At 41.8% G+C, this 26,392-nt stretch overlaps 1 protein-coding gene across 1 annotated transcript in view; it reads right to left on the bottom strand.

Moving 5' to 3' along the window:
* The window catches only part of BAD (BCL2 associated agonist of cell death), a 28,495-nt gene extending 22,800 nt beyond the window's left edge, over positions 1 to 5,695 (bottom strand). Inside the window, exons 1-3 of the mRNA XM_063437376.1 lie at positions 5,407 to 5,695; positions 4,437 to 4,581; positions 3,795 to 3,967 (exon numbers count right to left, since the gene is read on the bottom strand). Of these exons, the coding sequence (XP_063293446.1) occupies positions 3,795 to 3,967; positions 4,437 to 4,581 (318 nt within the window). The 5' untranslated portion in view covers positions 5,407 to 5,695. The remainder of the gene's footprint in view (positions 1 to 3,794; positions 3,968 to 4,436; positions 4,582 to 5,406) is intronic.
* Positions 5,696 to 26,392: the final 20,697 nt, after the last annotated feature.

Genomic DNA, 26,392 nt, shown 5'->3' with positions numbered 1-26,392 from the left:
GATGTGTTTATGATAATGTTTATTTATATGTATTTTTATATTCAGGAAGGTAGAGGTACCGACACTCCTAGCTGTGAGGTATGCATTAAGACTACAAGAACAGGTAACCATATTTCCCAAACCCTAATTTGGCATTCACAATACGAGTGTAAAGGAGATGTATCAAGATGTAGATACCTAAATATAGAATATAGTGTGTGCCATTTAGGAGTAGGAGAACCTAAGTGCTTCAGTCCGGAGTATCAACCTCGTACAATTTGGTTGACTCTCAGGAATGGAGATCCTCAGGGGACCCTAATTAATAAGACGGTGTTAGAATCCGTACATTCTTCGGGTGTTCTGCTATTTGATGCGTGTAAGGCGATATCAAGTGGTAGAAAGCCGTGGAATGTATGTGGGGATCTTAGATGGGAGAGGACGTATGGGTCTAACGATAAATATATTTGTCCCAGTAGTAAAAATAAATATGTGAGTCCTAGATGCCCAAATAGAGATTATAACTTTTGCCCATATTGGTCTTGTGTGGGGTGGGCAACTTGGGGACAGACAGTAGACAAGGACATGATTGTGACTAAGTTGCCTACTAGCCCATATTGTAAGTCTATGGAATGCAATCCAGTCCATATACTTATAAATAACCCTGACAAGTTCTTAGATACATATGGTAATTTATTTGGGTTTCAAATATATGGGACGGGTTTAGATCCTGGGACAGTATTGTTTATAGGGTTAGAGACTGATACGGTATCCTCCCAGACTCATCAAGTATACCGTTCCTTTTATGAAGAGATGAGTATAGATAATAAGATCCCCCATAATGCTAAAAACCTGTTTATTGATTTAGCCGAAAGTATTGCCGGTAGTCTTAATGTTACCAACTGCTATGTGTGTGGAGGTACTAACATGGGAGACCAATGGCCTTGGGAAGCAAAGGAGGTAATGTCCGGTTCTGAGGCAGTTGACCAATTAATATCTACACAACCGATTATCATATGAGTGTTAGAGGTAAATCTGAGTGGAGATTAAAGACCTCCATCATAGGTTATGTTTGCATAGCAAGGAAAGGAATGATGTATAATACTTCTGTAGGAGAATTAACTTGTCTAGGGCAAAAAGCTTATGATGATGATACAAAGAATACAACTTGGTGGTCGGCTTCAAATGTCTCAGAACCATCTAACCCGTTTGCTAGATACGCCAATTTAAAGGATGTGTGGTTTGACCTATCACATCTACCTGAAGAGCCCCAGCAAATTTGTACTGGATCTGTGGTAAGAAAGCCTATTCGGAGTTGCCACAGGACTGGGAAGGGGCATGTGTGTTGGGTATGCTCAAACCATCCTTCTTCTTGTTACCTATTGAAACAGGTGAGACTTTAGGTGTTAAAGTGTATGATGTGAATCATAGGAAGAAAAGGGGACCCATAGAGATAGGCGCCTGGGAAGATAATGAATGGCCTCCCCAGCGTATTATAGATTATTATGGGCCAGCCACGTGGGCAGAAGATGGTACTTTGGTTATAGAACCCCTATTTATATGCTCAACCGTATTATAAGATTACAGGCGGTGGTTGAGATCATTACTAACGAGACATCACAAGCGCTCAATCTTCTAGCGAAGCATAATACCAGGATGAGGACAGCAGTCTACCAAAATAGATTAGCCTTGGATTACCTTTTGGCAGTAGAGGGAGGTGTATGTGGGAAGTTTAACCTGAGCAATTGCTGTCTTCAAATAGATGACGAAGGGCAAGCAATAGCTGAGCTTACTAGCCATATGGTTAAACTAGCGCATGTGCCTACTCAGGTATGGAAAGGGTATAATCCAAGCAGTTGGTGTGGTAGCTGGTATGAGTGGTTTGGAGGGCTTAAGGCAGTGGTAGGGGGGAGTCCTACTGATTTTAATGTTGTGTCTACTCCTGCCGTGTCTTATACCCTTAGTGGTTAGGTCTGTGCAAAGCCTGATAGAAAATATAGCAGAGAGGAAGGCTGCTGCACAGATAATGGCAATTTATAAATATAAGGCTCTAGATCAGGGAGAACCAATGCAAGAAGATGAGTGTTGAAGATTCACATCATAAGATAAGTCTGGTCTGGTTCAAGGTAACTTGCGGTGTATGCAAACTAAGGTTAAGTGATGCCTCAAGTAATTGTGAAATATCAAGAGGCATCAAAGGGGGGAATGTGGTGGAATCTGGGTAAAAATAAATTTAGTAGGCCGAGATTACCACGTGGCATGTGTACGTGCATATGCTGACGTATCGATCAGTTGGTTGCACGAGGCAAGATACGATCAGTAGTGTACGGAGCATGTGCAAGAATACAGGATGTAGTATTCCCCTCCTCCATTGTGCTGGACAGGCCATGCGGTCAAGCAGGAAGTTAATTCTTATTCGTATTGATTGGTCAAGAGAATGTGCGGGTGGAGCTTAATATGGGAGGAGTTATGTGCCTATATAAGGAGCCTGCACTATTGTCCGGGACTCAGAACTTGCTGTATTTTGGTGACATTAGTCCCTCTGAGTCCCGATCGGTGATCCAATAAAGAATCTCTTCCTTCCTGAAGAAACCTGTGTCCATCTCTCTGTGCTTTGCTTCCGTCAGTTTCTCCGGTATCAGTTTGACAATTTGCCTGGGTCCCTAAGCAACTAGTACCACTTTCAGCTTCTCCTGCTGGATGACTTCACAAGGCTACGCAGGTAAGATACAGAACAACCATCTCAGCCAATGAGAGTGGCCCTGCATAAATCTAGAGCTAATCAAATTCTCTACAAAGGAGAATCCAGAAGTAGAATTGCAGACACCCTGCAAGTTCCAGGTAAGTAGTCAAACCATTCTAAAATGGTTCCACAAATTACTCTGGGAGGGCATCAGGACATTCCAGGATCCAACATCACTTTAGAAATGCTGTTTCTAAGGTGAAATAAGATCCTCAGAGACAGTTGACACGCAAGATAATTATACATCACATAAACACAAGGTTTTAATGTTAGGACCCCCAGTTTGTGTGTATAATATGTAAAAGCAGCATAATAAGATATATTTTAGGAAGTATGTTAAAACCCATGGTCACATTTGAGCATTCTCTAAGCTGGCCCTATTATTATTGGACACGGCCCAGTGTGTGTATACAGTCAACAAGGTTTCCAACTAGTTTGTGGAATTCCCCAAGTTTCAATTAAAAAGCCCTTTAAAAAAAAAATATATATATATATTACAGATCGATACAAAAACCCCAAACAAACATCTCAGTATCAATACCAATCGAGCTGTCTTAATGTGGTTTGAAACTAAATCTAATGCGCATTCATGGCAATGGCCGTTCTCGAATTATTATTATACATGCTTCCCTATGAGGTTTTACATGACGCATGAGGACATCCAGTGTTATGTAAAACCCCATAGGAAAGCATGTATAATACTCTAGTAGCTGGTAGACAACCACGAGAGGTGGAGTTAAACCTCAAAAGGTATTTATTGCAGTTTATGAAAAACTGCAATAATTACCTTTGCAGGGTTAAGGGACCTAGGACTATGCACCCAGACCACTTCAATGAGCTGAAGTGGTCTGGGTGCCTATAGTGTCCCTTTAAGTAGGGAAGAAGTAATGACTAAAGTAAATAGTTTGTGTGGGCAGAGAACAGGCTTCCTCTAAAATATGCAAGTTCACACCAGTGGGGACCTGTTAAAATGTCATAGGTGATGTAAATTTTAAACTCAGACCTAGGCTTTCCTTGCACCATATATGCCTAGCATGTACTTATAATAAAGGCTGAAGAGATAAATAAATGTTACCGTAAAGGATTGGTCAAATTCATCACTCATACGTCTAAGTTCTCGTCCATAGCGCACAGCAACCAGAAGTGAGGAGGGAGCAGAGCGAGAACGTGACCGATAACTGAGTTCACCCAAATGATCTGTCTCTGAGTATTCTGAAGCAGATTCAGTGCGAACCCGGTTCTCATTTCCTGTAAAAAAAAAAAAAAAAGAGACTTTAAATTGGAGACTTCTACAGTAAATTACATGAAGCTATCAGTTTCTCATGGTTATTAATATGTCACTCCAGACACCTAAACAACTTTAGCTTGCTGAAAAGCTTTTTTGAAGAGTGTGTCCTCTTTCCCCCCCCATTTTGCAAAAAGTGCAGATTTCAATAAAAATTTACACTTTTATAAATTACAACAACAACAAAAAACCTTAAAGGGACACTATAGTCACAGAACAACTACAGTGTAATGCAGACATTTTGCTGTAAACACTGCACTTTCAGAGAAAAGGCAGTATTTACATTAGTGCCTATGAACGCCTGTGGTGGCCCCTCCTAGTAACAAATGGCTGTCTACATATCAATGTAAAATAAAGTGAAGGGGAAAAAAGGCTCACACAACATTTTATTTTTGCATTAATTTCCATGTCATAGAAACGGTCATCTATTACCTCTGTTTCTTCTCAGATTTGGAGAGCTTTGAGCCACACTGCAGGTTGTTGAAGAAGGTGGGCTTGTGCTAGGAAGAGAGGCACCCTGTTCTTCAGGGTTGTATTCGGCTATGCTAAACATGGAGGCAGGAGAAGAATCAGTCATCTAGGCAAATAAGAGATAAAACGAGAGTTTAGCTATTTACAGCTACTTTTGCAATTTAGAATCCAAATGTAGGCAAAAACTGCCAAACTGGTATATAGTGATTCTTGAGCAACTATTTTACTCAGTTGGGTCATTCAGCTTTCAATTCAGTACAATTCAGAGTTTAGTGAATAACTATCAATATTACCCGGAAAACAGCTCAACAATTCACACTTATACTTCCCCAACTTTTCTATCCAAATGCCCATAACAAAAAATTTCTGTCATCTTCACATATCCTGCAAAGAGGGAAATTGGGGGTACACATGGAACATGCATTTCAAAGTAGCAGTGCTGCCGTAAAAAAGAAAATATATGAAAATTAAAGAACACACACACAAAAAGTACAGTTTTACATTTTAAGAGATTATGAAAAAAAAATCACCTACCTTCAGTTACAATATGGCCATATCATGTTAAGCACACTACTACGTTGCATCTACACATACCCTACCGGTAAAACAGTCTCATCACATATTCCCACAATTCACATAATCATTTCACTTACACTAGCCAACATAGCAATGCCGTATCATTTTTCCAACCCCATTTTTCAAGAACTATGTTTCCCATATTACCTAATTAGTAAAATGGACAGCGAAGTATTATGGGTGTTGTGCGTATGCACCTACACCACCCATAATACTTCAACCACCCAGCCTACATTTTATTTTAACCCCTTAAGGACACATGACATGATTCCCTTTTATTCCCGAAGTTTGGTCCTTAAGGGGTTAAACTCCAGCCACCTAACAACATTCCCTCCCCCATCATATTTTAGCTTACCTTTATTGTCTGTGAACAAGTCTCCTATATATTTGCAGGTTTCCTTCTTTTGTTTTTGCTGTTATTGTAGTTGATTTTTTTTGTTGTTGTTGTTATATTGTTGTTATATTTTCAGGGTTCTCTGTTCTGAAGCCCAACACTAGCCCTCCCCACCCACTAGCAGGCTTGATCCCAGTATATATGTGTATCTATATAAAGAGCTGGAGCTGTACATAAAAAGCTTAGTACAGCCGCCCCATTCCATTCCATTCCTCCACTGTCTATGTTTAGCTTTTCCCTTCCTTCCTGGTTCCTGTCGCAAGCCACGCCCCCTTTTCCAGTTCCCGGGCAAACCTTGTACAGGCAGACCAATAGAAAGTTGCTACGTCATCACGCCGCACCCAGTAACTTCTGCGCTGGTATGTTCCATGTGACCAAACCTAGTCGGTTTCCATAGTGACACAAGCTCCCTGGCAGATGTAAAGCAGCCAGTGAAAATAGTCTAGGCTAGCAGATGAAAGCGTAGGAGAGGGCATGAGCTAGTTTAATAGACATGGTTATTTACTCTGCAGATCAAATAAAGTGGAGTTGGAGTAGATTCTTTGAGGTTTACTAAAGCAATATTTTTTTTCATGTAATAATTTATAATACCAGAGTTTGACAGGTTAAACATTAACTGTACCCTCACACACAACATGGATGGAGTGACAGGAGGTCTATTTATTAAAAATCTTTTAAAAAGACACTGTTTGACACTGTTTTACCAGGTTGAAAACAAGGAGATTAGATATAAAGTATATTGCTGGAGGCATAAACAATTCAAGACAGTTATTTAAAGGAACACTCTAAGCAACTTCGCCTCTTTATACCTTGCTTTTAGGTTGTGTTGGTTACGGTGCTACAGTTCAATATCAAATTGTTTATAGGGAAACTACAGGCTAGGAATACAAAATTGTAATGAAAGAGCTAAAAAAAAACTTTTGTCACTTCCATGATTCCTCACCCAACGTGAGCTGGCAGGGAGTTAATGCACATGTGTGGCAAGTGCTGCTACCACATTAGGACAACCCCGTAGGAAAGCATTAATTCAAATGGATAGCGGGAGGACCAAAAGTCGCCTAATGACCCGGAAGTGCCTCGAATGGCTTTCTGGTAGACAGCCATTAAAGGTAGAGTTATTCCTGCAAGGTAATTATTGCAGCTTCTCAATAACTGCAATAACTAACTACCAATGCAGGGTTAAACTGACAGGTACAGTGCAACCAGTCTACTTCAATGAGTTGAAGTCGTCTCGGCTCCTATAGGGTCCCTTTAACCTCTTAAGGACCAAACTTCTGGAATAAAAGGGAATCATGACATGTTGTTATGGTACTTTTTAGCAGTAAACCAAAATGTTTAAATGTCTATCTGTTCCTGTCCGAATCAATAAAATAAATTGCGTATATACGCTGAAGTAATTAAGTCTGACACACAAGGTTCAGGTTAAAATAACTTCGAGAAAATTTATTGGCAAGTGATTAAAAAGCGGACGCGCAGGTCCTTTTAAGAGACATTTTACGTCATCATTGATTATTAGAATATCAGTAAATAAACATCATTAATTGGATTAATTGTTAAGTGTCGGGATTAGTGTCCTCCTATCAATATTATTAATTGGCTCAAAAACTAAGTGGTTAGTCCCGTGTCCACCCACCAAGAGGTGGGATTGTTCTGGACACGGGTGGGGGACAAGGGGTCTTGAGCGTCATTTTACACGGTCGGTGATCTCAGGCCTCGTGGCCAGGTGCAAGGTCTCTTATGAATAGAACATTTCATTACTACTGTGTTCTCATGGCCTTCAAACTATACTATGTTGCAAATCTTAAGGAAAAGTCAGCAATTCCTGTGTTAATCATGTCTTTATAGAAAATACAGTCTTTGTTCTATTGTATTAGATGTGCTGGGAAATTCTGTCACGTAAGGTAGTTTTAAAATGAACAAGTTAGGTTATGAGGACAAAATGGAGTATTGAAGAAGTCAGGTTAGGAGGACAAAATGGAGGATTGTCACAGTATAAAGTTAAAATGGAGTTAGTGCAATAATTCAATACAAGTACAATAAAGATTTTTTAATAATCCCACATCAATGTCACACATGTCATGTGTCCTTAAGGGGTTAAGAATGGTTTGCTATAAACCAGTGCTATTAGAGACACATAAGGACTGTTCCATCTTGGTCTCAATAGCAAGCTAGAATTCACACTTGTGCATTACCAATGTCAATATCATGCACAGTTACTTGTCACTGCATATAGAGAAAGCAATAGTCTGGAAATGTTTGATAGAAATGTCAATGGGAGACCAAGAAGGATTAAAAAAAATTAAAAGGGAGCACAGACAGTAAAAAGTAGTGGAAGGTAGACTGTCGAGATAGATGACAAAATAAAGTTGTCTTAAAAGATTCATGAGCCATGGTCTGGAAAACTCCACGAAAGAGGTGCTACTTGTATTTCAATGGAGGTTCCACAGCAGAATCTGTTGGCAGAGCAGACCATAAAAACAATGTGGTGGTATATCTTTGGTGCCTTCCTAAGGTACGTATGCTGAAATGGCATTTAGTATATATACCATTATGCTTGCATTTATGAAGATTACTAGGATCATTTTTGTTGTTGTAGAAGAAGGGGGGTGGGTATTAAGAGTGGAGACAGATTTTCTTTAAAAACGCAAGACAATCTTGTTTTAGTGGCCTTCCAAAAATATGTATTAAAGGGCAAGAGAACAAGATGGTTCTGCAAGGGAAGATTATGAACGTCAAAACCAATATGCATGACAAGTTTCTAATGATAAGTATGAGTCCTGATAAAAAGACTAGAGTTTGTGTGGAAGAGTAGAGCATTTCCAAATATACAGTGCAGGTACAAAAATAGCATATTAATGGTCATGGTGAGAATGTGCTTTTCTAGAAGGAGCCATGGTAAGGATAATATGGAATCTAAAATCAAGCATATACCAAGTGAAAGGCAGGAAGATAAGATATCTTGAAGTATGGAGGACTTGGTTGTCTCTCCTTGCCTAGACAGACCCTTCTTTCCCCCTACTTTTTCCTCTTCCTTCCTTCCTTCCTTCCATCTGTCTCTGTTTATTCTGACTTTAGTCAATCCATCGCTTCCTAGAGTTTCTGCTTACCTGAGATTTACTATATCTGAGCCATACATAATTTTAGGACTAGGCACCTCTTCTACTTACTACCTATCAATACAGCCATTCACATTGTGTATTGTTTACATACATTTGGCACCACTTTCAAGGCTGGACACTTGCTTAAACTTAATATGTACCAAGGGAGATTGTTTAGATTATTTAAGAAGGATTGAATGCTTCACTTCCTAAATGATTTGGTAATTATATCTTTAGAGGCTGATTTAATAGGCCTTATCTACTGAAAACAAACTAGGAAGCGTTTCCATATAGTAATGTACAAGAATGAAGATGAAATCCACATCCACAAGAGAATTGTTGAAGGATTTCTGTTTTATATGAGTGAGTAAGGAGATTATTTTGGGCATTGACTTTAAAACAATTATTATTGTTCGACTTACTCCACGTCTATGCTGTTGATAGGACCTCGTTATCCTTTGCATTGGATACGCATTCCTTATTCACCTACTTTTTAATAGTTTTCCTCCTTCCGTACATTTACTCACAAACTTATACAAAGTGGATTTGGTAATGTATTTTGTAAGAAAAAGCTACAAAACAAAATATCTCTTTTTTTCCTTATGTTTTTTTGCCTAATGTTTTCATTTAAATCCATTTCTACTGTATTGTGGAATGTGGCACTGTCAAACAGCGCGTGCCCTTTGAAGTTTTTAATTTCAAAGGGAAGAAACACAGTGTAAACCTCACTTGAGTGGCAATGTTGGTTTATAATGGTTCCATTATCCCTAATTTAATATATGCTAATAGTTCATGGCTAATCTCATGCAGTATTGATAGTAATGCACTGTGATGCCTTTAGTGACATCTTACCATCCCACTATCCTATACCCTGTGATCGACAAGACTTTCAAGACTCCAGGCGGTTTAGAGCTTTGTGGTTCCATTATAAGTGCACAAGAATAGCATGTCTAGTTTCATACAGCATTACTGACATTTCTTTGTTATTTTGATTGCACGTTTTCATATCTACTTAATATTATCTTTCACCAACAGTCCACCTGTTTGGATGACAACATAAGATTAAATGTTAATATTTCTTTTATCCTCCACAGCAGCTTTTTAGATGTCAAGATAAGATGAATTATGTTTCAATTTCACACGAATAGTATAGTCAACTCAAATTGCATTGCATTGCTTTTTTTCATCGTCACTATCATTAATGGTCATATCCTGACTCATAGCTTGTTGGAGATCCCATTAATTCACCACTATATTGTCACCTACACATCCTTTGTCAATCATGATTTTTTTTTATGTTGAGATGGGCTACAAAAACCTCTTACCTATATATAATCCCTGTGTAGTGTAGCTTTTTTTTCCTCTTTTGCCTTTTTGACATTTTAACTTTGATGTTAGAATGCTGTTCAAATGTACTGTGTATATTTTTACACACTACAGACACTTCATGGCTAAATAATAAAAGAGAAGTTTAATTCTTCAGCACGCATAATTTTTTTTTCAAGCAGTCCATTTTTAGGTTCGGTGGGATACTCAATTCAAATTTAAGTATTTTCCCCTGGGATACAGTCTCACACAGCCGCATGCCAAACAGTAAATTAGTGTCAGCCCCATGTAATTTCTAAGCTCAACCAAGATGTATAATGTGCGCTTGTGCAGGAGGCAAACTATGATATTTTGTACACCAAGCATGTCAAACTCAAGTCTGGATCGGCCCACATAAACAAGGTTTAAGTTTATGTGGGCCGCAAAAGAAAATACCGTAAATTTTCATAGAAACTTAGGTTTATTTTAAAAAGTACAGTATAAAAAAAAAAAACAGCATCCCCCTCTACTGAACCACAGCACCCCCCTCTACTAAATCCCACCCAGTCTACTAAACTACAAAACCCCCCTCTACCACCCTGTGCCAAATCTGATCCTTCCGCTGACAGACACACATACTGACAGACACACATACTTGCTGACAGACACACACACTCACTGATAGACAGACACACACACTGACAGACAGACAGACACACACACACACATACTCACTGACAGAGACACACACATACTCACTGACAGAGACACACACATACAGACACACACACACATACTCACAGACAGACACACACACACACATACTCACAGACAGACAGACAAATACATACATACAGACTCATTGACACACACACAGACACACAGACAGACACACACACATACTGACAGACACACACACACAGACACACTGACAGAGACACACACATATACTCATTGACAGACACACACACATACTCACTGACAGACACACACACACACACACTCTCTCACTGACAGACAGACACACAGAAAGACACACACTCACTGACAGACAGAAAGACACACACACACTGACAGACAGAAAGACACACACACACACATACTTACACATACTTTTTTTATTTTATTGCTCCTTACCTTATGGAGCCGATGTGGGGCCTCTCCCTGGGGTCCTTCCTGCTTCTCACTGCTCCCTTGCGCGGCTTAGTGGTGCCGGAACACGACGCCCGGCTTCACTACAAACGGCGCGAGGGAGCAGTGAGGAGCAGGAAGGCTGAGCTCCCTCGCTGGCCCTCCTCCCCAGCAGGGTAAGTGTTAGCAGAGTAGGCACCTGCAATGTGGGGAAAGCAGATGCCTACTCTGCTATAACACCAGCATGTACTCGCGGCTCGCCGGGCCGGAAAGATGGTCCTTGTTTGGGCCGCGAGTTTGACATGCTTGTTGTACACCTTTGCTGATTTCTATTTTTTTTTTTTTATTCTTTATTTTTTCTGTGCAAAGGTGGTTACAGGCATATATCAGGTGCCACAACAGCACTCATCAATTGAGCATCAGGGTTATCACAGTGACATTGCAGAGAAATGCACATTTTTTGTTTGTAGGTTAGGATAAGCTGGGTGTAGTAGGAACATCAGTTTAGCTGGTAACCGTTTGGCACATAACATTAAAACAGTCTCATGGCACATAGCTGTAGTACAGCGGGAATAGAGCTGATGTGGGGGTACTAGTTGTCAGCCTGAGTGTAAATGGTATAGTCTGTGGTGGTCTATTGTGTTTTGTCTTACGCTGGGGCCGTGTTATGTTGGTGGAAGCCGCGCTATGTCTTGTGGCCTGGGTTCACAGCGGCTGTATGTACTGAAGGGCCGGTTCTAATATGTTAGTGTCTATCCCCCTGGTGTTGAGCGGTAGCGGGTGGTCTAGTGTTCCCGTCTGCAGTATGCTAGGTGGCCCCTGTTACCCCGGGGAGGGGGAGTGATAATCAAAAGAGCTCTATGTGAGTCGCTTTAGGGTGCCCATGACTGCAGGTGCAAATAAAATAAATAAATAAATAAATAAAAGAAGAAAGAAAACAAAAACAAGAACAAACTGTTAACAACGACATGGTTGGTTTGCAAGTTCAGTAGATGCAGCAAGTGGTGCTGTTGGGGTATGGTGGTTGGTAAACCTGGTGATTTCGGAGCCGCCTCAGGTCTTGACTGCTGGTTTGGTTGCTGTCTCTGCGCCTCTGGGGACGAATGAGACCACTGTCGCGGGGTTCCAGGTGGAGCCGTGAGCCGGCGTAGTGTTGGACACCGGTGGGAGATGAGGGGTCGAAGGGATACCCAGTGTCGGTATCAGTTCATTTGCCCCTTGCAAGTCTCGGACGGTGTAGGCTGCAGTCCCATGGTTGATGAGCAGTGTGCGCGAACCTCTCCAGTGGTAGATAATTTCATGCTGGCGTAGGAGGGCTGTGAAGGGTTGGAGTGTACGTCGCCATGCCAGAGTGGACCCTGACAGATCCGCATAGAAGGAAAGCTGCATGTTCTGAACAGATATGGTGAGTGGTTTCGTGTGGCTTGCATTACCGCCCGCTTGTCTCCGTGGTTTTGAAAACGGACTATAAGGTCCCGTGGGGCCGTTGTTGGGGCCTTGGCTGCTCGTGGCAAGCAAAACATATGTTCTATGGGCACCTGCCTGGCTTGCTTGGGAGGTAGGAGCGATTGCATCAGTCTCCTCAGTGTGTGGGAGAGCTCAGTCTCTGGTATGTCTTCTCTGATTCCTCGGATTTTAATGTTCCGGTTGCGGCTCTAATCCTCTAGCGTTGCTATACGCTGCTCATAGGTAAGGTGCTGTTGTGTTAGGGCTTGGACCGTTTGCTGCAAGCGTTGTGTATGTTGCTTGGTGCCCTGGGAGTCTGCTTCCAATGTGCCTAGGCGGCCTGTCAGGCCCTGCAGGTCCGTGCGCAGTTGGGCCATGACTGGCAGGGTGGTATCCCCGTATGTGGAGTCGCCATCTCTGCCTCTGCGGTGAAATCGTCGGATACTTCAGAGCTGTAACCGTCGTACGCGGCCATGTTTGGGCCTTGGGCGCCGAGCGCTTGTTTCCACATGTCACCTATACTTTGGTGTTGCCGCGGGTTGTCGGGCTTCGGTTTCTTGGTTTTACGACCCATGTCGTTAGCGGCAGTCTGTGGGTCAATTTAATGCCTTGTTTGTTCAGCTGGGTCCTCGTTATCGGGCCCAAAGTGCTGTTTTACTGGAGAGCTCGCTTGGCGTGCGGCCATTCAGGTCGGTTGCTTGGCTCCGCCCCCTCGCTGATTTCTATTTTTATTTGAAATCACAAATCCTTTCTCTGATAATTTTTTTTAATTTTATTTTTTTATTGAGGACTCTTGGATGTAACTTGATCCCTCCTCTGCTGTTCTGGTGATACAAGATTGATACATGTCATTCTCCTATTTAAACACTTACCTTCACTAGAAATGTGCCCTTTAATGGCTCTCTGTTGACCAGTGTGACGGTAGTCACCATCACTGGTGTTGGTGTAGTAACCAACACCTGTTTTGGTCACCCTGTGCCCAGCATTGGTGCATGGTATGTTAAATGTATTGATTGTCTGTGCCTTTTCCCCTTCCCCTTTTTCCTGTCCTATGGTTTCCCCAGCTGGGCATTGTCCCAGGGACACTGCCAGACCAGTTTAAACTAGCTGTCCTTTCTCTCCTCAATCTCCCATCAGCCCTTCCTATTGTCTGGCCCCACCCTTCCAGGTACTATAGTGCTCTACTCACCCTATTGTATGTAAATGAGGCTGTTAAGGGCATAAATATATTTGCTAAGTATATTTAAGTTAGTTGCTGTTTTAACCTTCACCAAGTGTCGTCTGGTGTTTGGGGAAAGGGATATAATCTGCTGATGGAAAGTGTGTCCAGGGCTATAAACACAGTAGCCTGGTCCAGGGTGGAAAAGGCCCTCAGTGATCCCAGTCAAGCCTTGGCGACCAGGTCTGAAGTGATTCAGGGTCACTAATAGCTACGAGGAAGCAGACTTGGCAGAGGTATTTGGTTGGAGTACTGTCACAACCAGATATTGCACAGGCCCCAAGTGCCATGACTTGACACAGAGGTGTAACTAGTAATGAATACCGGCGAAAGAATCAGTGAAGGGCTCCCACTTACTGAAACACCAATATACCATATATCAAACTAACACAGTTTTGTATACATATAAACACTACACTATATATCACATGTAAACCAAACACTGAATTGCTTACTGAAAACGTAATTTCTATTAACTGCTTCTTGGAACCCTAAACTCAGCATTACAACTGTTGTGACCTTGGAAGGTTCTCCACTAATTTGGCAAATGGGTGCCCATAGTCAAACGGTGTAGGATCTGCAAAGTGGACAAGCACTTCTGTAATCCTAGATAATGGAATATTACTAAATGGCTTCAGATCGCCATTGGGATTTGCCAAGACTGCCTGGTGTCTTCTCTCCTGTGCATCCTTTGGATCCATTACATAATGCAATAATCATATTTATTTATTTATTTGACAATCTTTACAATCTTCTGGGAAGACCAATTAGGATAGGGTTACAATAATCCCTGCGAGAGATTACTAGAGCATGAATAAGCTCCTTAGTAGTATCTTGCATAAGAAATAGGCGGATGCAAGCAAAGTTTTTAAGGTGGAATCGACAAGATTTGGTAACAGACTGGATGTGAGGCTCAAAGGTAAGACCAGAATCAGATATAACGCCAAGACAGTGCACTTGCAAGGATGGGCTGATGTGGGTACCACTAACTTGAAGGGAGAGCGAAAGAAAGGATCAGTATTAGGAGGAGGAAAGATAAGAAGCTCAGTTTTAGAGAGATTGAGTTTCAGAAAGTGGGAGGACATCCAATCAGAGATGGAAGAAAGGCAACCAGTTACACGTTACAGGACAGCAGGGGAGAGGTCTGGGGAGAAGAGATATATCTGGGTGTCATCGGCGTACAGGTAGTAATTGAATCCAAATGAGAGTGGAGGGTATGGAAGCCAGACTGAATGTGGTCAAGGAGAGAGTTTGAATTGAGGAAGCAAGCCAGACAGGTAAAGACAAGTCTATGATGTAATCTATAAGGCGCCAATGTTCGAAATGAGCATGCCTTCAAGTTGTCTTCAGACTTTTTTGTGAAAGATGGTGTTGGTGATGACCAATTTCTGCTCTGCACAAAACTCTAGTAGAAGGCACCCATTGTCAGGCACCAATTTCTAACAACATGTTTACCAAATACTCCCAGCTTTTGAGTCCTTGCCTACTCTGGCACTGAAGTTGCCATGGATGATAATCTAGTCATCTGCAAGGATGTTCTGCATGAGGTTGTGTAGTTCAGTGTAGAACTTGTCCTTTTCAGCAGAACTTGCTTAAAGAGTTGAGGCATACACGCTAAACAGTGTGACATGCTGCTTGTTTCAAAATTGGAGGCAAATGGAGATGAAGTGATGTGAGAACCCAATGTCAGATTTTCAAGTTGGGAGGCAATAGTGTTCCTGATCATAAAGCCAACACCACAGAAGTATCTCTCGGGCTCCGGCTTGCGTGACCAGTAGATGATGTATTCTGTGATAAGCTCTTAAAGGCTGCTTACTGAGGGAGGCATACTTCACCGAGAGCAACAATGAGCCTTAAAGGACCACTATAGGCACCTAAACCACTTCAGCTTAATGAAGTGGTCTGGGTGCCTGGTCCAGCTAGGTTTAACCCTTTTTTCTATAAACATAGCAGTTTCAGAGAAACATAGAAACATAGAATGTGACGGCAGATAAGAACCATTCGGCCCATCTAGTCTGCCCAGTTTTCTAAATACTTTCATTAGTCCCTGGCCTTATCTTATAGTTAGGATAGCCTTATGCCTATCCCACGCATGCTTAAACTCCTTTACTGTGTTAACCTCTACCACTTCAGCTGGAAGGCTATTCCATGCATCCACTACCCTCTCAGTAAAGTAATACTTCCTGATATTATTTTTAAACCTTTGTCCCTCTAATTTAAGACTATGTCCTCTTGTTGTGGTAGTTTTTCTTCTTTTAAATATAGTCTCCTCCTTTACTGTGTTGATTCCCTTTATGTATTTAAATGTTTCTATCATATCCCCCCTGTCTCGTCTTTCCTCCAAGCTATACATGTTAAGATCCTTTAACCTTTCCTGGTAAGTTTTATCCTGCAATCCATGAACCAGTTTAGTAGCCCTTCTTTGAACTCTCTCTAAGGTATCAATATCCTTCTGAAGATAGGGTCTCCAGTACTGTGTACAGTACTCCAAGTGAGGTCTCACCAGTGTTCTGTACAATGGCATGAGCACTTCCCTCTTTCTACTGCTAATACCTCTCCCTATACAACCAAGCATTCTGCTAGCATTTCCTGCTGCTCTATTACATTGTCTGCCTACCTTTAAGTCATCAGAAATAATCACCCCTAAATCCCTTTCCTCAGATGTTGAGGTTAGGACTCTATCAAATATTTTGTACTCTACACTTGGGTTTTTACGTCCAAGATGCATTATCTTGCACTTATCCACATTAAATGTCAGTTGCCACAACTCTGACCATTTTTCTAGTTTACCTAAATCATTTTCCATTTGGCTTATCCCTCCTGGAACATCAACCCTGTTACATATCTTAGTATCATCCGCAAAAAGACACACCTTACCATCAAGACCTTCTGCAATATCACTAATAAAAATATTAAAGAGAATGGGTCCAAGTACAGATCCCTGAGGTACCCCACTGGTGACAAGCCCAAGCTTCGAATATACTCCATTGACTAAAACCCTCTGTTGCCTGTCACTCAGCCACTGCCTTACCCATTCAACAATATTGGAATCCAAACTCAAAGATTGTAGTTTATTGATAAGCCTTCTATGTGCAACAGTGTCAAAAGCCTTACTGAAATCTAGGTAAGCAATGTCTACTGCACCACCCTGATCTATAATTTTAGTTACCCAATCAAAAAAATCAATAAGATTAGTTTGGCATGATCTCCCTGAAGTAAACCCATGTTGTCTCTGGTCTTGAAATCCATGTGTTTTTAGATGTTCAACAATCCTATCCTTTAACATGGTTTCCATCACTTTCCCCACTACTGAAGTAAGGCTTACTGGCCTATAGTTGCCCGACTCCTCCCTATTACCTTTCTTGTGAATGGGCACAACATTTGCTAACTTCCAATCTTCTGGGACTACTCCTGTTATCAATGATTGGTTAAATAAATCTGTTAATGGTTTTGCTAGTACACCACTAAGCTCTTTTAATAGCTTTGGGTGTATTCCATCAGGTCCCATTGACTTATTTGTCTTTACTTTTGACAGTTGAAATAGAACCTCTTCCTCTGTAAACTCACGTGTAATAAATGACTCATTTATCCTTTTTCTTAACTGAGGTCCCTTTCCTTCATTTTCATCTGTAAATACCGAACAAAAATATTCATTGAGGCAGTCAGCTAGACCTTTATCCTCATCTACATAGTTACATAGTTAGATAGCTGAAAAGAGACTTGCGTCCATCAAGTTCAGCCTTCCTCACACCTGTATTTTGCTGTTGATCCAAAAGAGAAAAAAAAAAAAAAAAAAAAACAAACCCCAGTTTGAAGCACAATTTTGCAACAAGCTAGGACAAAAAATTCCTTATTGACCCCAGAATGGCAGTCAGATTTATCCTTGAATCAAGCAGTTATTACCCTACATTGAAAGATTATATCCTTGAATATTCTGTCTTTGCAAGTATGCATCTAGTAGCTGTTTGAACATCTGTATGGACTCTGATAAAACCACTTCTTCAGGCAGAGAATTCCACATCCTGATTGTTCTTACAGTAAAAAAACCTTTCCTTTGCCTTAGACGAAATCTTCTTTCTTCCAGTCTAAACGCATGGCCTCGTGTCCTATGTAAAGTCCGGTTTGTGAATAGATTTCCACACAATGGTTTGTATTGGCCCCGAATATATTTGTATAATGTTATCATATCCCCTCTCAGGCGACGTTTTTCTAAACTAAATAGGTTTAAATTTGTTAACCTTTCTTCATAGCTGATATGTTCCATTCCTTTTATTAATTTTGTAGCCCGCCTCTGCACTTTTTCTAGTGCCATGATATCCTTCTTTAGAACAGGTGCCCAAAATTGCACAGCATATTCAATATGTGGTCTTACCAGTGATTTATAGAGAGGCAAAATGATATTCTCGTCCCGAGAATGAATGCCCTTTTTCATGCATGACAATACCTTACTGGCCTTGGCCACTGCTGATTGACATTGCACATTGTTGCATAGTTTGTTGTCTATAACAATTCCCAAGTCCTTTTCGTGTGTTGTTATCCCTAATTCGCTTCCATTAAGGGTATACGTTGCTTGTGTATTCTTTACGCCGAAGTGCATAACTTTGCATTTTTCAACATTAAATTTCATCTGCCATTTGAGTGCCCAGTCCTCCAGTCTATCTAAATCCTTCTGCAGCAAAGTAATATCTTGCTCACATTGTATTATTTTACAAAGTTTTGTGTCATCTGCAAACACTGAAACATGACTTTCAATGCTGTCTTCAAGATCATTTATAAAAATGTTAAATAGAAGGGGTCCCAGAACAGACCCCTGAGGGACACCACTTGCCACCTCTGTCCAGCTTGAAAATTTACCATTAACGACAACTCTTTGTATTCTGTTTTTAAGCCAATGTTCTACCCAAGAACAAGCATTTTCATCGAGACCGATTTCCTTGAGTTTTGAACACTAATCTTTTGTGTGGAACTGTATCAAATGCCTTGGCAAAATCCATACCTCCATACATACCTTCCTTCTTTTGTTTTTAATCTAACTAATCCTTGTTTTACTTTTCTTTTCTCATTTATGTATCTAAAAAAAGTTTTGTCCCCCTTTTTTACTGACTGTGCTATTTTCTCTTCTGTGTGGGATTTGGAAGCTCTTATAACTTGCTTAGCCTCTTTCTGCCTAATCTTATAGGTCATTCTGTCTTCCTCACTCTGGGTTTTTTTATAATTACTAAATGCTAACTTTTTGTTTTTTACTATTTTGGCCACATCTGCGGAGTACCACAGTGGTTTCTTGAATTTTTTGCTTTTACTGACAAGCCTAATGCAATTTTCTGTTGCCTTCAGTAGTGCAACTTTTAAATAATCCCATTTCTTTTGGACTCCATATAAATTGCTCCAGTCTGATAATGACTCCTTTACACATATTCTAATTTTAGAAAAGTCTGTTTTTCTAAAGTCTAAAACTTTTGTTTTTGTGTGGTGTGACTCAGTCACTGTTCTTATATTAAACCACACTGACTGATGATCACTGGATCCTAAACTTTCACCTACAGTAATATCTGATACCAAATCTCCATTTGTTAACACTAAATCTAGTATGGCCTCTTTACGAGTTGGCTCCTCAACGACTTGTTTTAGAGACAATCCCAGTAGGGAGTTTAGAATATGTGTGCTTCTGGCACAAGTAGCTATTTTTGTTTTCCAATTCACATCAGGAAGATTAAAGTCACCCATGATGATAACTTCCCCCTTCATTGTCATTTTAGCTATTTCTTCAACTAGTAGATTATCTAACTCTTCAATTTGTCCTGGGGGCCTATAAATCACACCTACACGAGTTACTGTGTGATTACCAAATTCTAACGTAACCCAAACGGACTCTATGTTCGCCTCACTAACCTTTATTAGGCTAGATTTTATGCTATCCTTTACATACAGGGCCACCCCTCCCCCTTTCTTGCCTTCCCTGTCTTTTCTATATAAAGAGTACCCTGGTATTGCTATGTCCCAGTCATTTTTCTCATTATACCATGTCTCAGTAACAGCGACTAAATCTACACTATCAGTTGCCATTATTGCCACAAGTTCATGGATCTTATTCCCTAAACTGCGAGCATTTGTAGACATGACTCTAAGCTTATCATTTTTTAACACACTTGCTACAGGCACCTTCTGTCCTTGTTTTGGGGGACAATTGGATTGATGTTTTATCACCCTTTTGCCCCCCCCTCCTAGTTTAAAAACATCCTAGCAAAACCTCTGAACTGCTCACTGAGAACATTTGTTCCCTTTTGAGAAAGATGCAAACCATCTTTTTTGTACAGTTTATTTCCATTCCAAACAGAGCTACCATGAGCAATAAAGCCAAATCCTTGCTCCCGACACCATTCACCAAGCCACAAGTTAAAGTCCCTAATACGCATCTGCCTGTCGTTCTGAGTGTTATGCACAGGCAGAACTTCAGAGAATGACAGTGTGGAAGCAACCTGCCGTATATCATTGGCAAAAACACTAAAAACTTCCTTAACCTCTGAAACCTCATTGCAAGCCAAGTCATTTGTCCCTAAATGGACAAGTACATCCAATTCCCCTTCCTGCTTTGCTTGCTTAACAATATTACAGATACGTCTCCTGTCTCTGTGAGCAGTAGCTCCGGGAAGACACCTCACAAGACCACCATTGTCCATCTCCACACCTCTTATGATGGAATCCCCCAACAACAACTGCTTTCTATTAGGCCTCACCATAGTCTTCAAGCCTCTCTGCACAACACCACTAGCCTCAGTGCCTCTCTGCACAACACCACTAGCCTCAGTGCCTCTATGCACAACACCACTAGCCTCAGTGCCTCTCTGCACAACACCACTAGCCTCAGTGCCTCTCTGCACAACACCACTAGCCTCAGTGCCTCTCTGCACAACACCACTAGCCTCAGTGCCTCTCTGCACAACACCACTAGCCTCAGTGCCTCTCTGCACAACACCACTAGCCTCAGTGCCTCTCTGCACAACACCACTAGCCTCAGTGCCTCTCTGCACAACACCACTAGCCTCAGTGCCTCTCTGCACAACACCACTAGCCTCAGTGCCTCTCTGCACAACACCACTAGCCTCAGTGCCTCTCTGCACAACACCACTAGCCTCAGTGCCTCTCTGCACAACACCACTAGCCTCAGTGCCTATCTCCAGGACACCACTACACTCTGAAAGTGCAGAAAATGAATTATGTAGAACAACAGACTGTGCAATATGCCTTTTATCCACAACTCCAAGTCTACCAGATCCTACAGTAATCCATCTGCCATTCCTAGTATGTCTCTGCGGTAATGGCTTTGCAGCAGTTCCAGCCTGAATTTGTTTACCAGATAATTTACAAATCTCAGACTTCAAAAATACAATCTCCTGCCGCAAGATAGAGAACTGTCTACAGATTAGACAACAACCAAACCTCCAAAAAGTGGAACGTGAAACAAATGCAAAGCAACTATTACACTGAACTAAGTCTGCCATTCCAATGAGGCGAATAATTTAAATCAAACAAATTTTACCTTTTTTTTTTTTATTTATCCTCCTGGATACCTCAGATTACCTCCAGTTTATCTCCAGAATATCTCCAACCACACACACACTTAGAAGCAACACTTAGATGAAGCAACCAAGCTCTATTGAAACTGTTTCAGAGAAAATGCTATGTATATAAATGGGTTAATCCAGCCTCTAGTGGCTGTCTCATTGACAGCCGCTAGAGGCGCTTCTCACTGTGATTTTCCCAGTGAGAAGACGCCAGCGTCCATAGGAAAGCATTGTGAATGCTTTCCTATGAGACTGGCTGAATGCGCGCGCGGCTTGTGCCGCACATGCGCATTCAGCCAAGGAGGAGAGTCCCCCGCCCGGCGCTGGAGAAAGAGGTAAGTTTAACCCCTTCCACCCTCTAGAGCCCGGCGGGAGGGGTACCCTGAGGGTGGGGGCACCCTCAGGGCACTATAGTGCCAAAAAAAAGAGTGTTTTCCTGGCACTATAGTGGTCCTTTAAGAGTTTGTGGGCGACTAAAGCGGAGTGCCGTTCATCAGGGTGACCGCTGTCTGCTGTATCGATTATGATTATGATGTTCTAACATACAAGTTTTAGTCATCAAACACCTCGTGAGACAGGTGTGTGCCTTTTACTTGTTTTGTTTGTTCGACTACATTAGAAGATGCCAGTTTACTGTGGCTTGCCAACTGGGGGAAATGGAGAGGAGCTTTGGTTAGACCACTTTTTCTAGGCACCTTTTCAAGTAGAGCAAGCACTGCTATCCCTAGATAAGGTTGCTTGGTCATTCAGGGTACTACCAAATGATGTTGTGGTCTCCGTGGTCAACAGCAGATGACCCGTACACCTAATCTGCCTACATGAAGGATTCCAGTGTCATCTTTGAGTGCGGCTTCCGGTGTCATCTTCTACCTGCCAGTTTGCCCATTTGAGGCCAGCATGCAGGAGTCACCCTGTATGACTAAGGTGTTGGACACCAGTTTGTCTGGCTTCCCAACTAAGACCTGTCTCACTTGGGAGGCCCTTCTGTCTGGGATGCTACTTTCAGCATAGCTCTTAACTTCATTGACGCACTCAAGCCTCTCTCCGACTCAGCAAGGTCAGTGTGCACAAGCCACAAACCACATAAAATAGCAGCATATTACTATACCTACCATCAACTATTATGATGCCACTGCATGTAAGCCGACAAAAGTGGAAAGCAACCTATTGTGCCACTCTCGATGTACTTACCTCCTCTTATGTTTCATACTGCCTGGAAGGTAAAACTTTGTCAATTGTCATACTGAAAATTGACAATATGTATTGTCTCATTAGAAAAAGGATGTCATTATGCTTCCCTCTCCTCTTTTCTAATCTGTACCCTAATCCTTCAAACAAAATAAAAAATAAAAAAAATGGTTAAATTGAAAAAAAATAAAAGAACAGCGAATGCCAATAATTTATATGCAGTAACATAACTCTTACTTTTCCTACAAGCTATCCTAACATAATGAGACCCTCACATCTAAATATACAGATAAATTCTACCAGGTAGGGACTGTGGAAGGCCAGGGATCCTTATTTAGTGTTAAATTGCTCTAAAATGGTTAAACACTGAATGGAGAGATAGTGCCAGGGGACTCCAGACACTATAACCAATTCAATCAGATGAAATGGTTATGGTGACTACAGTGTCCCTTTAATGGTTTACCTTCCCTGATTTATAAACTCTAAACATATTTTGTTAGACAGTTTGTAGTTACAGTTTTGTAGCAGTATCAACAATTATGGGAGTTGGGAGTGATTCATGAAGTGCAAGTGCAGGTCTCGCATGAGTGAATAATCCAAGATAATTTGGACAATCGTGGTAACATCATAACATAGGAATAATTGGATAAGTATGCTTGAACACTGTCCACTGACATGGTAATCAAGCTTCAGACCAGGTCAGTCAACAGCTATGCGTCTTAAGCAGTGGTGTATCCTGGTTTTGTGCTGCCCTAGGCAGGACAAAACTCAGGCGCCCCCCTCCCACCCACGCCACCCTCACCCAACCCTCCCCCCCCCACCCGCGCCACCCCCACCGAACCCTTCCCCCGTCCCGCCTTCTAAATACACACACATTCACTGACAAATACGCATACACTAGGTAACAGAAACACACTCACTAGCAGACACACACACAGTCTAACAGACACACACACAGTCTAACAGACACACACTTACAGACACACACACTGACATACACACACACAGACCCACACACATACAGACATACACACACACACATACAGACATACACACACACACATACAGACATACACACACACACACACATACAGACATACACACACACACTAACAGACACACACACAGACACACTAACAGACATACACACACTAACAGACATACACACACTAACAGACATACACACACACAAACTAACAGACACACACACAGACCCACTAACAGACATACACACACTTACAGACATACACTTACAGACATACACACACACACACACACTAACAGACATACACACACACACTAACAGACATACACAGACATACAAACACACTCAATCACTCACATATTTAATACATTTTTTTTTTTTTTTAATTTAACCCCCCCAGCCTCCTTACCTTTGGGAAAGCTGGGGGGGGGGGATATCTGTCTCCCTGGTGGTCCAGTGGCTGCTGGGAAGTGCGGGTAGGTGGGCGGCTGGCGAGGGAGCACTTCCTCTGAGCGGTCTGCGCAGCTCCCTCGCGCGCCGCAGAGTGATGCTGGGAGGCGGAGCCGGAATATGACGTCATATTCCGGCTCCCAGCCTCACTCTGCGGCGCGCGAGGGAGCTGAGCAAACCGCTCAGAGGAAGTGCTCCCTCGCCGGCCGCCCACCTACCCGCACTTCCCAGCAGCCCGCCGGCCGCCCAGCGTGCCTTGTTAGCCGCAAGGCTAACAAGGCATTTGCCCTGGGCATTTGGGGGCGGCTTTTTTTGCCGCCCCCTGAAAAATGCCGCCCAAGGCAAATGCCTTGTTTGCCTCGCGGCAAATACACCCCTGGTCTTAAGCCCAACACACCTTTTACTGTCCCTCCGTTAAGCATCTTTAATCAATGCTTCTCTGTTGTCTAGTCATATTTACAAAGTCTGGAAAGCAATACTAATTGTGTTTAGGAAGTGTAAGCCACTTCTCTGGTTTATGCTCACACTTCCTAAACAACACACTCAGTCCCTTTTCTCTAAAAGCTCTATAAAATTAGGTTCACTTCCAGCTCCTAATTAGTTGGCTGCTACAAAACAAGAATATTGAGCAGCGTTCTCATATACAGCTCATCAACTGCAGAATAACATACAATTAAATATTAAATCTTCCACAAGCCTGCAATCTCTGAGAAGAACTATATCTCTCAAACCAAGCCTGTAGCAGCTGCCATCATGTATATTTTCTATGTGAGATATGTGTAACCTTCTAACAAGATCAAGTATAGCCAGGTAGACCTCCCATGTCACATGACTGATTCTATCACCAGGTATATGAGGAGGACTAATGGGAAGTGCAGTTTATGCACATGTTTTATTGCACAAATGCTGCATTTAATGTAAATTTCAGGTCATTTTAGGCCATACATGAGCGCTACAACAGCACTTGGCATACATGTAGTACTGATTAGCTGCTCTGCCACATGCGTGATGCCGACATGCCCCCTTCAAAGGCTAGTATGTTATCACTGATTCAATTAAAGTGACAGACATAACCATATTGTACCTCTGCCTCCTCTGATATAAGGTCTACTAGGACATAATTGAAAACCAGAGGATCTCAATGTATTCTTATTGATAAACGATTTACGATAAGTCAATAAATCTGCGTTTATTCAGTGTTCGCACCTCTAATGCTTGCCTTCACGACTTCTCTAGGGCTGCACTGTTCCTATAGAACTCTATTCCCTGCTCCGTTAGACTCTCACCCAGTTTCAGTTCCTTCAAAAGATCATTAAAAACTCTCTTCTTTAGGAAAGCATATTAATTTGTTTAATAACTGTTAATAGCTTTCCCTCCCTGCATCTTGGTAACTCAAATGGAAATACAAGATACACAATCTGGGATACAACTGATTCCTAAAAAGAATTGATTACAAAAGCATAGTGTAATATTGTTTAAAATGTGCACTCACAAACATACTCTCAGATATTATCAAGGTGCCTTCCCTGAAGCTGATGGGGGTGCTGTAACTACAACTACAGGTGATTTTTGGGAATCTGATTAGGTGATTTTTGGTAAGTTGTTTCTCTGATTATTAGATAAGTAATTGACTCAATTTATATTTATCATATTTAAGTGATGTGGGTTTTTTCTTCAATATATCTTGGCAACCCACCCTGCTTCCTCTACTGCAACTGTGTCATCCATTAAACTAACCCTTCACTGTAAACTGTTCTAGTATTCCTACTTTTTCCGGTACATTAAATACATCCTGCCCCGGTGTCTGCCCACCCATGAGTCCACCTACAGGGCCCACCCATGAGTTCACTCACAGTGAGTGGAGTGTATGTGTGTAGGGGATGTGTTGTGTGTTATTGTAGAGGATGTAATGTGTGTGCTTATGAAATGTAGTTTATAGGGATTCCAGTTTCTATATGGGCTTTAGTCTGTGCATAGAGTCGATGCAGTGCATGTAATAATTTCCATAAAAATGATTACCCCATAATAAGAATGGTGGTGTACATATGTAAAATATAGTATCACTATATAATTTTCACTGCCTGCACGTCATCTGGAGCACTCTGATGACTCTAACCAATAGAAAATAGCCGCTACCTATTTACACTCACCTGTCCATTTCACTGTTGCCATATTGTGGTTCTTCTTCTTCTGATTTTCTGTTTATCTGACCCTTGGCATTGTTTATCATTTATCCTGAACTCTATTCTCATTTGACTATGCTAGTTTCTGATTATCCTGCTTTCTCCTATGCTTGACCTTGGATATCACTCTGACTACTGTATTCCTTTAAGCCAGGCCAGTCTAAGGACCGGTACATGCATTGTCTCTGCCTTGTTGTGTACTGGGTTTATGTATTTTGGTTTCTACCTTATCCTGACAGTATGGAGTAGACAGAGTCGGAACTACCGCGGTCACAGGGGTCGCAGCTTGACCGGGCCGGTCACTCCATCGGGGCCAAGCCGCCCTGTGGACCCCTGCGACTGGGGTTTCCGCCGGCCATGTGTTGCGGCCCTGGCCAGCG

The sequence above is a fragment of the Pelobates fuscus genome, chromosome 12 (assembly GCF_036172605.1).
Source record: "Pelobates fuscus isolate aPelFus1 chromosome 12, aPelFus1.pri, whole genome shotgun sequence".
Taxonomy (NCBI): domain Eukaryota; kingdom Metazoa; phylum Chordata; class Amphibia; order Anura; family Pelobatidae; genus Pelobates; species Pelobates fuscus.
The sequence above is the reverse complement of the archived record's forward strand: the minus strand, read 5'-3'. Positions and strand labels throughout refer to the sequence as shown.